This window comes from Aethalodelphis obliquidens, unplaced genomic scaffold, assembly GCF_003676395.1.
Source record: "Aethalodelphis obliquidens isolate GAN/ISIS:26980383/991018 unplaced genomic scaffold, ASM367639v1 scaffold43, whole genome shotgun sequence".
NCBI classification, from domain to species: domain Eukaryota; kingdom Metazoa; phylum Chordata; class Mammalia; order Artiodactyla; family Delphinidae; genus Aethalodelphis; species Aethalodelphis obliquidens.
The window spans coordinates 6,874,159-6,891,498 of record NW_020837987.1 but is presented as its reverse complement, the minus strand read 5'-3'; the positions used below and the strand labels follow the sequence as shown (position 1 = coordinate 6,891,498).

General features: G+C 36.2%; 1 protein-coding gene across 1 annotated transcript in view; it reads left to right on the top strand.

Annotated features, from left to right (window-relative positions):
* The window catches only part of LOC113605502 (zinc finger protein 569-like), a 61,878-nt gene that overhangs the window by 40,736 nt on the left and 3,802 nt on the right, over window positions 1-17,340 (top strand). Inside the window, 2 exon segments of the mRNA XM_027078875.1 lie at window positions 9,978-10,104; window positions 10,416-10,508. Of these exon segments, the coding sequence (XP_026934676.1) occupies window positions 9,978-10,104; window positions 10,416-10,508 (220 nt within the window).

Sequence of the window (17,340 nt, the reverse complement as noted above, 5' to 3'; positions counted from 1 at the left end):
GTTAGCAAGCCAGCATATGCACACACCTCATGAGTAGGGTCTAGGCTTCTCTAGCATACCTCATTAGTAGGATGTAGGTTTCTCTAGCCCTTCTTTCTGTTTCAGCAGATCCCATTAGGCAAGGGGGCTTGTCTCCATGTAAGACCCCAGAACTGGGATGCCCAGATTGTGAGTCAACCTGATCATTCCCCAGGGCGAGGGTCTGCCTGTGTGGACCTTGTCTTCCTTACAGATCCCTCCCAGGAGTGCAGGTCCCAACCTGATGCCTTTTTTCCCCCATCCTACCCAGTTTTGTGGAGATCTTTCTTGCAGCTTTGGTTAGGTATAGGAGTCCTTCTGTCAGCTTCCTGTTGGTTTTCTGTGAGAATTGTTCCGTGTGTAGATATATTTTTGATGTGTTTATGGCGGGAGGTGAGCTCCATGTCCTCCTACTCCACCATCTTGATCCTCCTCCTTTAAAGTCATCAATTTTTTTTTTTTTTTTTTTTTTTTTTTTTTTGCTGTACACGGGCTTCTCACTGTTGTGGCCTCTCCCGTTTCAGAGCGCAAGCTCCGGACGCGTAGGCTCAGCGGCCATGGCTCACGGGCCCAGCCGCTCCGCGGCATGTGGGATCTTCCCGGACCGGGGCACGAACCCGCGTCCCCTGCATCGGCAGGCGGACTCTCAACCACTGCGCCACCAGGGAAGCCCCCTAAAGTCATCAATTTTTGAATGTTAAACTAATCCTGTTAACTGGTTGGGGGAAACACTTGAATATTTTTTTTCCTGGATATTTAATACATTAATTTAATTTATACTAAGGTATACACAACAGATACCATAACTTTATTGAAAGCAGATTTTCTTGAGTCTGGTGTTAGAAGGTAAGGTGAAGCCAAGGTATAAGTTCCTTGAAAGCCTGTTTTATTTAGCAGGAGTTCTGTACCTATCACACATCCTCAGTGAATGCTGTTTTGGACAAGATGTCTTAAACTATGAAGATGAATTTTGCCCAAGGCCAATACTGTTCTATTAAAGTAAATTGTGTGATTGTAAATTCTTTAGAGATTTGAACCTTGTCTGAAAGCCATTTACCTCCTCACATCATACATATAGTCCATATTCCTTTGTCCCTTAACTTTATTCAATGACTTCATATGTATGAGTCACAGAATTACTCATACTACACTGATATGTATGTTAAAAATATAGTTTCTTTATTTTAAAAATTTGTTCGCATATCTCTTATGAGTTCTGATCAGTAGCATGAAAAGAAAAGCTAGTTTTGATGCAGTCTGATTCAAAACTTAGTCCTATCAGTAAACTGTTTCTTTGAATAATTATTCAGTTATTCAGATTCCCCTCTAAACCCCTGTCCTCTCTTAAGGTGGTATCTGAGATATAGAAGAAAATCTTCATAGCTTTGGGAGGAAGAGGGTCCTCTGTGATTCTCCATGAATGTGTGCTGACTGGTATCCACTGAATCTAGTTTAGCTGGCTTCTTTTTCTGGGCATTCTGTAGCTGATGAATTTGTGGTACGTTTTTCAGCTCAGTCATGATCCAAGGGCCCCCTCCTTTCATCTTTCCTCCCTTGGATCTTGTCTCCATAGACTCTGAGTCTCTGTCATAACCTCCAAAGAATCCCTGGCTTCCATGTGCAATAGCCTGTGGGGTCATCTTGCCTTCTGCAAGGGTCCTATCACTCCCTACTCAGGATATATGCTACATGGGACACAAAGGCTACTTAAAGTTCCCCCAATTTGACCATGTCACTTTGCCCTCTTAATTCACTACCTTTCTTACTTCACCTTAATGCCCTGGAGTGTGGGAAGTTCTGAGCAGACATTTAACTGCCTATGTCCCTACCTCCATGGCCTTTCTTCTCTATCCCAGGCCTCCAAGGGGGAGGAAAGGGTTTCCCCCAGTCATCTTCCCCTCTGTCTTTCTTTTTTCAGTAAAACTAAAATGGAGAAAGGTTATGAAGAATAAGGAAACATACATTAAAAAGCGTTTCAAAACTAGTATACTGGTTACATGTTTGGAATCTATGAGTGCCAGTGAGAGGCCCAAGGCAGTATAAATAAGGCCATGGAAGGTCTGAAGATATTACTGATGACAAAGCACATCCATCCAGAAGCAAAAAAATTAACCCATAGCACAAGAATATCACATCATTTTGTTCATTGTTGCCATATTAAGTTTCATCTGCAAATGTTCACATCTCCAGAAACATAGAACAGAGTGCCTAGGACAATAAAATTAAATTGACAAGCCTGCTGTGTGTTCTGTATTCTGCTTAGTGCTTTACTTGAACTCTTCATTTTTTCATGAGGATTTAATGATTGGTGTCACTTCCCTTCAGCCTCAGGAACTTCCTTTATTATTTCTTTTTTTTCCCTTTATTATTTCTTGTTAGGCCAGTCTGCTAGCAATGAATTCTCTGGGAATATATTTCATCTTTTTTTTTAGGTGAAATTTACATAAAATTAATAATTTTGAAGCAAACAATTCAGTGACATTTAGTACCTTCACAATGTTGTACAGCCACCCCTCTATCTAGTTACAAAACATTTTCATGACCCCTAAATAAAACCTCATACCCATTAAGCATATACTCCCCCCTTCCCCTCTCCCTCAGCTCCTGGCAACCACCAGTCTGCCTTCAGTCTCTGTATTTATCTATTCCAGATATTTTATATGAATAGAATGCTAAAATATGTGACTTTTGTGTCTGGCTTCTTTCACTGAGTATAATCATTTTTGAAGGTAACTTTGCTAGTTATAGGATTATTCGTTGATAGTGTTTTTTCTTTCAGCACTTGAAATATTGCTGTCCCATTGCCTTGACCTTCATTGTTTCTAATGAGAGGTCAGGTGTCAATTTTATTGTGGCTGCCTTGTAGATAAAGGATTGTTTTCCTCTTGCAGCTTTTAAGGTTTTCTCTGTATTGTTACTTTCAGCATTTTGAGTATCATGTGTTTGTATCTCTTTGTGTTTATTCTGCTAAGGGTTCATTGAGTGTCTTGGATATGTATACTAGTGTTTTTAAAAAACCAAATTTAAGAAGCTTTCAGCCAGTATTTCTTTGAGTAGTCTTCTGTCTTTCCTCTCCTTCTGGTACTCATATTATGTGTATGTGGATGTACTTATTTCTGTCTCACATTTCTCCTAGTCTGTGTTCATTTTTCTTCACTCTCTTTTTTTCCCCTCATCTTCAGATTGTATAGTTTCTATTGATCTCTTGATCGTTAAGCTTGCTGATTCTTTATTCTGCCATCTCAGACCTTCATGCAGCTGTGAGAAATTCTCATCCAGGCCAGTGGGGAGTTGCTGACCAAAATTTTCCCATTAGAGGAGTCCCATGTCAGGTAGAATGGTCCAGTCCCTAATACCCTCACTGCGCTTAGCCTTTGGCTGGAAAAATAGCCAGTGGTGGCTTGAGAATAGCATGGTCTCATCATGAACACAGTAGTAGAACTAAAGATAGAGCGGCTGGAGTTTGTTCACCAATTATGTGTCTCACAGCTTGTTCTCTTGAAGGGGATCTGGGAGCATATTTCTATGGCTGCCACAAAGATAACATTTTGAAATGTTCTCTTCCTACCATAAGCATTTATCTGTCTTAATAGATTTACCTAGTATTATTGACTGTGACAGAAATCTTCCAGAACAGTTGCTTAAACAGGACAGAATTTTATTAGTCTCTGTAGGAATTCAGGTACCAACAAATCAGGGCTGGTCCTGTATCTCTAAGGCAGAGAGAACCAGGATTCCTCTATTTCATTTGTCTACCTCATTATCCTCTAATACTTGGCTCTACCTCATTATCCCAAATGACTATATTTGCCCTAGCCATCATAGTTACTTAACAGTCTATAGGAAGGAGGAAGCTGGGAAGAAAATGTATACCTCCTCCCTTTAAGCTCACTTACCAGTAGTTACACATAATACTCCTTTCATCTTATTGTCCAGAACCTTATATAAAAATACCTAGCTTCAAAGGAGATGAAGAATGATCATAAGAATGATAATGGCACAGGAGGCCATATGCTCAGCCAAAAATTTGGAAATGGGGAGAAATATTGGGGTAGAAGAGTAAAAGTCTTTGCTACAGTATCAACTGTTCTGGATTTCTTTTCTTTTCTTTTTCTTTTTTTTTCATTTTGAGATCAGTCTTGGTTTCATATTTCTTTTTAAATTATTAATTTCATTGAAGTTCAGTTTGTTTCAGTATTCCTAATTTTGTATGTTTGTTTTTTAAATTTATTTTTCTTCATTAAACTTATTTGTCTAACTCAGTATTTATACTTAAAATATCAGTTTTTAATTATGGGGATTTATGTATATAAGTTTTAGATTTCTCATATTAAGATTATGCTTCATATTTACTAAATTTTTTAAAAAGTATTTTCATCAAGTTTATTTTAATGATTTCTTTTTGGATTCTGTCACTCTTGAGCGATTACAATTTTCTTGCAAAATCTGTGGTGTTGGTTTTGTAATTTATTAATTATTTTATTGATTCAACTTAGGAAAATACAACTCCCTGAGGAGAAATCTGAGGCTGAGGCACTGTCAGCAAGAATTCATCTTATGTGCTCTTCTCCTTTCATGTGATTAATGAAACCATTATAGTAGGACTAGCTTTCTGCATTATGTTTTCTCCTCAGCCGTAATTCCTCACCAGGTACTTTTTCTGAGCTTATTTTGGTCTTTATCCCACTTAAGGGGAAGTCCCAACTATCCCGTGCATTTCGGTGTTTTTTTTTTTAAAATAAATTTATTTATATATTTATTTTTGGCTGCATTGGGTCTTCGTTGCTGTGCTTTCTCTAGTTGTGGCGAGCGGGGGCTACCCTTCATTGCGGTGTGCAGGCTTCTCATTGCTGTGGCCTCTCTTGTTGCAGAGCACGGGCTCTAGGTGTGCGGGCTTCAGTAGTTGTGGCTCGTGGGCTCTAGATTGCAGGCTCAGTAGTTGTGGCACACGGGCTTAGTTGCTCCGTGGCATGTGGAATCTTCCCAGACAAGGGCTCAAACCCATGTCCCCTGCATTGGCAAGCAGATTCTTAACGACTGTCCCACCGGGGAAGTCCTTTCAGTGTTTTTTTACCCTGACACTTTGCCTTTGGTTTCTTTTTTTTTCTTTTTACATTTCTTTAAAAATTTTCTTTTCTAGCTTTATTGAAATATAATTGACATGTAACATTGTGTTTAAGGTGTACAACGTGTTGAATTGATACACTTACATACTGCAAAATTATTATCACAGTAGTTGCTTAAAACCTCCATCACCTTACATAATTATTTCTTTTTTAGGGCGAGAACATTTAAGATCTACTCTCTAGCAAGTTTCCAGCATATAATACTGTATTGTTAACCATAGTCACCATGCTGTACATTAGATCCCCAGAAATTATTCATCTTATAAATGGAAGTTTATACCTGTTGACCAGCATCTTTCCATCACCCCCACCTCCTAGACCTGGGCAAGCACCATTCTGTTCTCTATTTCTATAATTTTGACTTTTCAGGATTCTACATATAAGGGATATCATAGAGTAATTGTCTTTCTTCGTCTTACTTCACTTAGCATAATGCCCTAAAGATCTATCCATGGAGTTGCAAATTTCAGGATTCCATCTTTCTCATGGCAGAATAATATTCCATTGTATACATATATATCACATCTTCTGTATACATTCATCTGCAGACAGACACTTGATTGTTTCCATATTTTGGTTACTGTTAATAATGTTGCAGTGAACATGGGAGTGCATATATGTCTTCAAACTCCTGTTCTCATTTCCTTTGGACATATACCTGGAAATGGGATTGTTGGATTATATGGTAATTCTATTTTTAAGTTTTTTAAGGAACTTCTGTACTGTACTGTTTTCCATAGTGGCTGTATCAATTTACATTCCCATCAACAGTGAACAAGGGTTCACTTTTCTCCACATCCTTTCCAACACATTTTATCTCTTGTCTTTTTGATGATAGCCATTATAACAGGTGTAAGGTGACACCTCATTGTGGTGTTGATTTGAATTTCCGTGGTGATTAGTGATGTCAAGCATTTTTTCATGTACCTGTTGGCCAATTGTATGTCTTCTTTGGAAAAATGTCTATTCAGTTTCTCTGCCCAATTTTACTCAAGTTGGGTTTTTTTGCTATTGAGTTGTATGAGTTCTTTATTTTGGATGTTAACCCCTTATCAAATATATGATTTGCAAATATTTTCTCTTGTTCCATAAATCACCTTTTTATTTTGTTGACTGTTCCTTTTGCTGTGCAGAAGCTTTTTAGTTTGATGTAGCATCACTTATTGATTTTTGCTTATATTGCTCATGCTTTTCATGTCATATTTAAAAAATTATTGCCAAGACCAATGTCAAGAGCTTTATCCTTATGATTTCTTCTAGGAGTTTTACTGTTTCAGGTCTAATTTTAAATCTTTAACCATTTTGAGTTAATTTTAGTGGTGTAAGATGTGTCCAGTTTTATTATTCTGCATGTGATTATCCAGTTTTCCCAATACCATTTATTGAAGAGACTATCCTTTCCCCATATTGAATATTCTTGACTCCCTTGTCAAGTATTAGTTGACTGATACAAGGGGGTTATTTCTAGACTCTCATTTCTTATACATGGGTCCATGTGTCTATTTTTATGCAGATACCACACTGTTTTGATTACTATGGCTTTGTCATATAGTTTGAAATCAGGAAATGTGATGCTTCCAGCTTTGTTCTTTCACAAGATTGCTTTGGGCATTTGGGGTCTTTTGTGGCTCCATACAAATTGTATTGGGTTGGCCAAAAAGTTCATTCGGGTTTTTCCATAAAAAGATCACTTTTTCCTGTTTCTGTGAAAAAAGTCTTTGGGAATTTTGATAGTGATTGCATTGAGTCTGTTGATGGCTTTGGGTAGTATGGACATTTTAACAATATTAATTCTTGCGATCCATGAACATGGGATATCTTTCCATTTATTTGTGTCCTCTTCAGTTTCCTTCATCAAAATCTTATATTTTTCAGTGTCTAGAGCTTTCTCCTCCTTGGTTAAATTTATTGCTAAGTATTTTTGTTGTTTTTGATGCTATTGTGAATGGGATTGTTTTATTTCTTTTTCAGATATTTTGTTGTTAGTGTATACAAATACAGCTGATTTCTGTCTGTTGATTTTGTGTCCTGCAACTTTACTGAATTCATTGATTAGTTCTTACAGTTTTTTTGGTAGTGATTTTAGGATTTTCTATATATAAGATCATATCATCTGCAAAGAAAAAGAAGACAGTTTTCTTCTTTCTTTCCAATTTGGATGTATTTTTTTCCTTGCCTGATTGCTCTGGTTAGGATTACCCATACTATATTGAATAGGTCTGGTGAGAGTGGGTACCTTTGTCTTGTTCTGATCTTAAAGAAAAAGTTTCAACCTTTTACCATTGGATATGATATTGTTGTTGGCTTATCATATATGTCCTTGTTTATGCTGAGGTATGTTCCTTCTATACTCAGTTTGTTGAGAGTTTTTATCACAAAATGATGTTGTATTTTGTCAAGTGCTTTTTTTGCATCTATTGAAATGATCATATAATTTTTGTCTTTCATTCTATTGAAGTGATGTATCACATGTATTGATTTGCATATGTTGAACTATCCTTGCATCCCAGGAATGAATCCTTCTTGATTGTGGTGTATGATCCTTTTAACATGCTGTTGAATTTAGTATGCCTATATTTTGTTGAAAAATTCTGCATCTATATTCATTAGAGATATTTGCCTATAGTTTTTCTTGTAGTGTCCTTATCTGCTTTTGGTATCAGGGTAATGTTGGCCTTGTAAAATGAGTTTGGGAGTGTTCCCTCCAGTTCTGTTTTTTGGAAAGTATGAGAAAGACTGGCATCTGTTCATCTTTAAATGATTTGTAGAATTCACCAGGGAAGCCATCTAGTCCTCAGCTTTTCTTTTTTTGGTGGGAGGGGAGGGTTTTCTCTATTGAAAGATTTTGATTACTGATTCAACTCCTTATTCATTATTGGTCTGTTCTGATTTTTTATTTCTTCATGATTCAGTCTTGGTAGGTTGTATGTTTCTATGTTTCTTCTAGGTTATCCACTTTGTTACCATATAATTGTTCATAGCAGTCTCTCATGGTCATTGTATCTGTGATATCAGTCATAATGTCTCCTCTTTCATTTTTTATTTTATTTGACTCCTCTTTTTTACTTCTTGATGGTGTCCTTAGCACAGTTAGTAAGATCCGCGTCTCTGTAACGTCCTCTGAGAATGTTATCTGCTGCTCGCTCAGACTTTTCAGTGACACAGCTCACAATTCAGTACTTTGGATGTGATGAGAGAAAAATGACACTCTTTGGCACCATCCCACATAGCTGGGAAATAGGGTACTCACACATCCTTATTTTCCTTCATGAACGAAATCATGGGCCAAGATTTCTCTTGGCCCTAGGCTGTGTTGCCTTGGTGGAGGGGTGAAGTAGGTAAAGTCAAACTGTGCCTCTTACCCTCTCTGATGAGTCCAAACTTGTATTTTTTGCTCCACTGATGTACTGGAACTTCTTGGCTGGAGACGTGTACTTTCACAAAAGCTCTGTCTTCTGTTGGGTGCTTGTCTAAGACAGTCATTTTCTGGGGGCTCCTGGACCATGGCCAAGAGAGGCTAGAGTCAGTTCACATGCCTCTCAGGGTCTATAGCCAGGACTGAGGTCTGTACGCTTATAACTTAACATGTGGGTAGGCAAGACTCCTTCTCAGTCCCTTAGCATACGGTGCTGGACCCCACAGTTCCCACAAAGGCACTTTTGTCCGTAGATGGATGCCAAATTACTGTTTTTGCAGTGGGGCCACTGCAGAGGGATGTCTTATTTTGCCATGATTGCTTTTGTTTTCTTAATCCTGATTGTTTATAAGTCCTTGATCTTCAGCAGAAAAGGGCTCCAAAAGAGGAGTTTCCATTATTCCCACAGCATACTCTCAACTTTAGTGGATGTTCATGGTCATAGGGTCCTTTTAGGACCTAGAAATAAATTATCAGAAACATTTTTTATGAGCTAGCTCCTGGTGATTTCCTTTTATCTTACCCCATCTCTCATAGAAATTCCTCAAAGTTTAGGAAATATGGAAAGCTACCTTTGTTCCAGTGCTGTTGAAGATTTTTTTCTTATGTTTATATTTTTGGGGCATTTTGGTTTTTAACTAGAAAAAGTGCATTTGATTTCTATGTTCAAATCACACTTCTTTGAAGAAATTTGTTACCAGTCCCTCATTTCTGACACTTTAATCTTTCTTGGTACTGTTTTCTCACAGTTCTGGTTGTAATTCAAGTTCAGACCATTTTATAAAAACTTCATTATCTTTTTTCTATATCTGTTGGTATTTGTAGCATTCTATTTGTGGCACTCTTTTTTCAGTATATGTGAACTCTGAACAAAAATGTATCCAGTTTTTGTGGCTGCAGACACCTGTTATAGGCTTATGAACAATAAATCCTCATTTTCAATTTAGATTTCTTCTGATCTAATGAACAATATGTGCAACTGCTAAATCAATGAATATCTCTGTTTGGATGTTCCTACTATACTTCAAAGTCATTCTCTCCCCATTTCTGCTTCCATCCAAATCCTATTTTCATTTTTTCATGTACCAATGAATCACAGGGATCTAGTGAGTTCCCAGACCAATTAACTTGAGTAAAGTTTTGTATTCCGCCAGTTTTTGCACTCAGTATAAATTAGTACCCAAGATCTCTTTAACTCACAGTAGTTATTAAAGGTGTGTGCTTGCTAAATCAATGAATGAACATAAACTGACAGGAAGTTGCTAAAATGATATTTTTCTTTCAGACAATAACAAAAACAGGTAAAATTTATTTTATAGTCTCTTACCTTTGTGTACTATCAGAAAAAGTTTCAATATGTTTTGTCCACTACATCTAAGATGGATGACTCCAGACTGAGTGGGAATATGTTGTTACAGGAAACAGTGACATTCAAAGATGTGGCTATTGACTTCACTGAGGAAGAGTGGCAGCAGTTGGATCCTGCTCAAAGGAACCTGTACTGGAATGTGATGCTAGAAAACTATAACAACTTAATCACTGTGGGTAAGGGTAGTTTCCTATATAACTCAAACTCTGGGAGTAAATTACCTTTTATCCCCCCAGTGTTTCTGAAATGTGTGGAACCTTTAAATGTTAGCCTGAGTTTGGCCTTTAGGTGCCTTTGCTCACATTCCTGTGCATGCTGCAGCTTTCAAAGCAAAATGTCATCCTTGGTTATGTTTCAAGGGGCAGTATTCCTAGAAAACATAGTTTTCTTGTCCTTCAGAAAGCCTGGTTTCCCTGGGCCAGCCTCAGTTCTTGAATGATTGTTCCTAGTATTTATGCCCAAATCTTATGTCACTTCCCTTTGACAGGATGTCCATTCACCAAACCTGATGTGATTTTCAAGTTGGAGCAAGAAGAACCATGGGTGGTGGAGGAAGAAGTGTCAAAGAGACATTGTCCAGGTTAGTGGGAAGGAACCATACAGGTGAGGAGGGGCCAGGGCCCTTTAATTGTTAATCTGTAAGTTTTTGATCCCTCTGAAATGTTCTTCAAAGTTATTTTTTTTAAGGCCATAGAACTTTGTAATGACAATTGGTGTGAATTTTTTATATACGTAAGATGTCATTTCTAGATAATATTCTTAACTTCTTTCCTCAGAACCTAAAAGACTAGTTAGCTTTCTTACCTGTGTGCTAGATATCAACATTTCCTAATTTATTCCCAGCTTTGCTTTGGTAATCATTCTAGTCTTTCTGCCAACCTTTTTACATAGGCTCCTTTCGTTTTACGTTCAGATATTTACAGAATTGAAGTTGTTTAAATAAACTTGTTGACATTTAGAGTCCTTTACTATTTTCTCTTTTTCCTTCCATTGTAAATGCTTTAGCATCATATTTTGTACCCATAGTCACACTTCCCACTGTAATTTAGCTTTTGCTCTCATACTTCAGTAATGACTACAGTCCTTTTATTTCAATAAAGATTTAAAGTCAGTGCTACTTTTCTGTTATCTTCCATTTTCTGCTACATTTGTCACGTATATATGCATGTGCTTGTGTGTTTGTGATACATGTGTATACATATGTATAATGCGTACACATATATACATGCATACATATACATACATATATTTTTAATTTGAAAGATATTGTGATGTCTTTTTTTGCTCTTCAAGGAGATAAAATTTATACTTCTACTGACAATTTCTGCAACTTAGTCTATTAGCATTCCTTAAATCATTGCCAGTTTGATAAATGAAAAATAACTTACAGTAGTTTGAATTTGCATTTCGTTTATTATAAATGAAGGCAAGCATCTTTTCATATGTTTAAAATCTATCTATATTTCTTTTTTATGAACAGTTTGTGTTTTATGCCCCTTTTTTTCTGTTGAGTTCTTAATTTATATGAATTCTTAACATATTAAGGTGATTAGCCGTTTCTCTTGTTTTTCTAGTATTTTTTTCCGGTAACTCATTGCTCTTTAAAGTACTTTTTACCACCGTTAAAGTTCATGTAGTTAAAATAACAACCGTTTCTTACAGGAGATTTATCATATGATTCTTTTTCCTTTTGTGTATATGGGTGAATATTATTTACATATTTCTTAATAATGAATCATACTTACATTTTTGCTATGAATTTAAATATCTTAACTCTGTCAGGCTTTGAAGTCAATGTTACACTGGTTTTGTAAATAAAATTTAGAAGCTTTTCTTCACGTTCTAGAACATTTATATAGCATTGGCATAAAACTCCCGTAAAATTTTTATTTATCTTACCTGTTGAACTATTTGGACCTTGCAGATTTTTGAGGGAAGTTTCTTTGACAGCTTTTCTCCATTGTTCCTTTTTTTTTTTTTTTTTTTTTTTTTTTTGCGGTACGCGGGCCTCTCACTGTTGTGGCTTCTCCCGTTGCGGAGCACAGGCTCCGGATGCGCAGGCTCAGTGGCCATGGCTCACGGGCCCAGCCGCTCCGCAGCATGTGGGATCTTCCCAGGCCAGGGCACGAACCTGTGTCCCCTGCATCGGCAGGTGGACTCTCAACCACTGCACCACCAGGGAAGCCCTTCTCCATTGTTCCTTTTATAACTGTTCTATGTAGATGCTTTTGTCTCTCTTGGCAATAGTTTTTGATAATAGACTGTAATTTTCCAGAAAGATACCATTTTAATCCTGGTTTTCGAATTAATTTTCACAGAGTTGAACAAAGAAATTGCCATAAATATTTAAATTTCCTCTGTATTTTAAGAAGATTACCATATATTGATGTTCCAGGGCCATCTGTTATATTTAACAATTTGTTTCATCTGTGTTTTCAAATCTGTTTGTATAAAATTATTCATAGTGTTGTCTTCTTATTTATGTCTTCCATAAATACTGCAACATTCTCAGCTAACATCATCAAATGTTGGCTCTCATTCATTGCCTTCACACTCTACCACTGAGAGTCATATTAGATAGATGCTAGACCTTTTTTTCTCCATATTTTTAAATATCTTTTGCTATTTTCTTCCTCTGTATCTCTGTGTTGCCTTCTCAGTAATTACTTCAGATATATCTTCCAGTTTGCTAATTCTCTCTTCAACCATGTTTATTCATCTTTTTAACTCATCCACCTTTGAAAAAATTTTTAGTAGTATTTTGTATTTTTGTAAGTTCCTCTTCTTTTTGTTTTTGCTATGCTTTTTTCTTCTCACATCTTTCTGATTCTTCCTAGTAATTTCTGTGGCTTCTTCAGCTTTGTGTTTTTATCTTTTGCTTCTTTAAAAATACTGTACATAGCTCTTTTGTATTCAGTATCTGACAGTTCCAGTATTTTAAGTTCTCAGGTTTAAATATCTTGTTTTTGAGGACTCAGTGTATTTTGGTTCTTCACATAGTTGATGATTGCTGACCCTAAACTTAAATTTTTAAAATCTTAATTTGTGCTAATTCTGTTGTCCTAAATTGGGGTTACTTTCCTCTGAAGATGATTTGCATGTGCTTCTGGTGGGTGCCAAGAGGCGTTACCAAGTGAGGATCAGTTGAACATTCTTTGAAGGTCTTGGCTTTTTGTAGGAATCTTAGTTGAGCTTCTCTTCTTTATTGATGGCCCAAGAGCCTTATACTTTAGTTAACAAGGCTTTGCATAGGTACTCAAGACAGATCTGTCTTGCAGGTTGCTTTCAGGTCTGCTGTCTCTCAGACCTGGTTTTGGCTAATACTTCTTTTTATTTTGTTCATTTTTTCTGTGTATGGAGCTCAGGCATGGTTGTTGGAGAGGATTGCAGTGTTCTTGGAGATATGCTACTTCCTGTCAGCCCAATGATGCTTCAGAATTTATGCTTTATCCACTATCTTGTTTTGCAATACGAGGTTACCTTACTGTAATTTCAATACTTAAAGTCTTTAAATTTTTTTTAAGGTTTTTTTTTTGATGACCATTTTTAAACTCTTTATTGAATTTGTTACAGTATTGCTTCTGTTTTATGTTTTTTGGTTTTTTGGCCCCAAGGCATGAGGGAATCTTAGCTCCCTGACCAGGGATCAAACCCACACCCCCTGTACTGGAAGGCGAAGTCTTAACCACTAGACCACCAGGGGAGTCCCTAAAAGTCTTTATGTAGCCTTTCTTTTTTCCCCCCACTTGCATGGTGTTCATTATTTTGGATGGTTTTATTTTTCTCTTTTCTTTCTTTCTTGGTTCTGCTAGTTAATTTTTTTTAGCCCTTTTTGTTTTCTCATTGTTTCTTCCTCGTGCATTTATATTTCTATTTTGAGCTCATTTATAGTTGATATTTTCATTAAGTTTTTTCATTCATGGCAATACATTTAATCAAGATTTTCATTTACTATGTGTCAATTGTCTTAGCTTGAAGTTTTTGTCTGCTTTCTTTATCTCATGCTTCTTTTCTTTTTTCTCTTATACTTTTTTAGAGATCTGATTCCAGTACCTTCTCATTTATGAGTGAGGATAGTTCCTCCTTGACCTGACTTTTAAAGAAGGATATTGTTAGGGAAGGAAAGAAAGTTCTCCGATCTAGAGCAGGAATATGCAAACTATGACCTGTAGGCCAGCCACTTGTTTCTAGAGTAAATGAAGTTTTACTGAAATATAGCCACAAGGAATCATTTACATCTTAACTATTAATACTTTCACATTGCAGAGGCAAAGTTGAATAGTTGTGTCAAAGACTATATGACCCACGAAGCCTAAAATATTTACTATCTGACCTTTAAGAAAATGTTTGCCGACTCTTGATGTATAGGAATGCATCTGTTCTTCATACTAAAGCCTTTTATTCTACATGGTTGTGTGAATATGTTTAGGTTTTACTTCTCATCCAAAAAGGAACTGCAGCTGCAAGTCTTCTCATAACTCTGAATCTTACACTCTCACCCCAACAGACTTCTTCCTAAAAAGACAGTATTTCACAGTGTTTCCTCATTCAGTCCTGGCTTCCTTGACATACCTTGGGATGTCAAGTCTCCTGTAATCAGTCTCTACTCCCAAATTTCCATGTTGTAATCATGGGTTAATTAATTCTGCCCTTCAAGGTGTGATATCCATTTTGACAACGTCAGCTGCTTGCTGTGCCCAAGATCAGCATGAACAGCTGTCTTCTCTTAGAATCCTCTTTTCCCTATTCCACCCTTCACTGTATTTGTCAACACTAACTCATTTATTATAATTGGGGTTACGGCCACCACCTAGGATCATTGAAGAATCAATGACTTTTCATTCCTGTTTGTATAGAGGAAAAGAGATCAGATACTTTTTCATTTCACCATCTTAAAACATGGAGTCTTTTCTGTCACATTTGATATTTTGATCTTGCCCTTGGAACTCTTGTACACTTCTACTTGGATAGTACCTTAAAGACCTGATCTTACCTTTTCTCTCAACACCTTTTGCTTAATTGAGCTTTTCTGTTTCCCTGAACTGAGGGGACTCAATAGCTTAAGCTTAGTATTCTGCCTTCTTTTCTATATTTATAATCTGCAACCACGTCTCTAACTTTACCTGCATTATAGCTTCACAAGAATTTTTCCTTTACTTTATTCTCAGTCTGGCAGAGAGGGAGAAAAATCTCCATTTTCCTCTCCTAGAGCTAAGCAGCCACTGGGGACTGAATGTCTCACCTTTGGGTATGTAGACGTTCATTTATTCTACGTTTGAGCCAGTTCCTTATCTCTGAATTTCTCTGCCTGGTGTCCTTGTCTCTAGAGCCTTTCTGCTTATATTTCTCAAGAGAGTAATCTCCCATCTTCTCTAGGGTGGAAGAGTGGTCTTTGTCTTTGTTAGTTTATATCTTTTTCTTTCCTTATCTAATTTTAGTGTGGTTTTGTGTAGGATCAGAGATAAATTCATGTATTTATGAGGCCATATTTAAGCATAATTTCCCACTCTTTGTTTTCCCTTTCAATCATGCTACGCAGGCTCTTCCAGTTTTATATTCCAATTCTTCTTTTTTTTTTTAATATTTATTTATTTACTTTGGCTGTGCTGGGTCTTAGTTGCGGCATGCAGGATCTTTGTTGCAGCACGTGGACTCTTTGTTGCAGCATACGGACTTCTTAGTTGTGACATGCAGACTCTTAGTTGCAACATGCATGCAGGATCTAGTTCCCCAACCAGGGATCGAACTCAGGCCCCCAGCATTGGGAGTGCGGAGTCTTACCCATTGGACCACCAGGGAAGTCCCTATTCTGATTCTTTTATCCAATTTTTACCTTCCTATTGTTTGTTCTCATTTTATTAATTACTGTATTGTTCAGAACAATTTTATTTATTCACTTTTTAAAATATATAATACATACTTGTAGTACAAATTTTTTAAAGTACAATAGGATATATATTGAAAAGTAATTTTTCTTCTCTGCTGGCAACCCCTAGTATCATTTTCCCTTGAGCTATTATTTACTTGCATTTTCAAACATTTTTATTGAAGCCACTTTAAGTTGATAGGTTAACTTGCAAATAATTACCATTTTTGCTATCGAATATTCTTTTCAGGAATGTGATACACCTTTTGTCTTAGTTTCCTAGAGCTGCCATAATGAAGTAGAGGCTAGGAATACACAATCAAGGTGTAAGTAGAGCAATGTTCCTTCTGAAACCTACAGGAGAAGATTCCGTGTATCTTTCAGCTTCTGGTATCCCCAGACATTCTTTGGTTTGTGGTAACATAACTCCAATTTGTGTCTTTATCTTCACGTAGTGTTCTCCCTGTGTTCTGTCTCTTCATGTGGCATTCTTTTTATAAGAACACCAGTCATATTAGATTAGGGGCTTACCTTATTCCAGTACGACCTCCTCATCTTAACTAACTAATCTGCAATGACCTTATTTTCAAATAACTTCATGTTCTGAGGTACTGGGGGTTAGGGCTTAAACATATATTTTAAAGGGGGAACACACAATTCAACCTATAACACTTTCATTTGTTCAAATCTGTGTGTGCATTTTAAAGTTTTCTTATAATTTTTAGACATTTCTTATTAAATTTATTCCCAGATTTTTCATATTTTTGTTGTCATTGTAAGTGTAGTCTTTTGCTATATTTTCTAAATAGTTGTTTGTATATATGAAGGTTACTGAAAGTGAATATTAATTTACTATATATAGTGAATTTAATTTTTTACTTTTTATAATATTTCAGGTGGATCAATTTTGCAAGTTAACAGTTCTAGTATTGACAAATAATGTTAACTTTACCTTTCCTTTCCAAGTTTTTATACCTCATTTCTTTCTCTTATTTAATACACTACCCTGTACTGTAATAATAGTTGTGATAGTACTTATCTTTTTCTTATTCCTGACTTTAATGTGAATGCTTTGGGATTTTTCCCATTAAGAACAGTGCCAGGGTTTAAGTTATACTGTGCTTTTTCTCAAGTTAAATAAGTGTCTGTTCCCATTTTATAAAGTGATTTTTATGGAAAATAGGTGCTGAATTTTATCTTTTTAATATCTTTGGAATGATTACTTGATTTTTTACTTTTGACCTATTAATGTATTTACTTATAGTAATAGATTTCCTAATATTGAAACATACTTATATTCCTGGAAAAAACAACATATATATGTCTTATATTTAATGTGCTTTTGGGTCACTTTTTTTTTCTTCTGGGTCATTTTGATATTTCTTTCATAATATTTTGTACAGCATGACAGCTGTCCCTTAGGTGTTTGTTTAAATTCCCATGATAATATCTCTGGGCCTTTTCTATTTGTTTTGTTTTGGGGTATTTCTTTTCATATTTTTCTGTTTATTTTGTGGAAATTGGTATTTGTTTTCTCCATCTTATA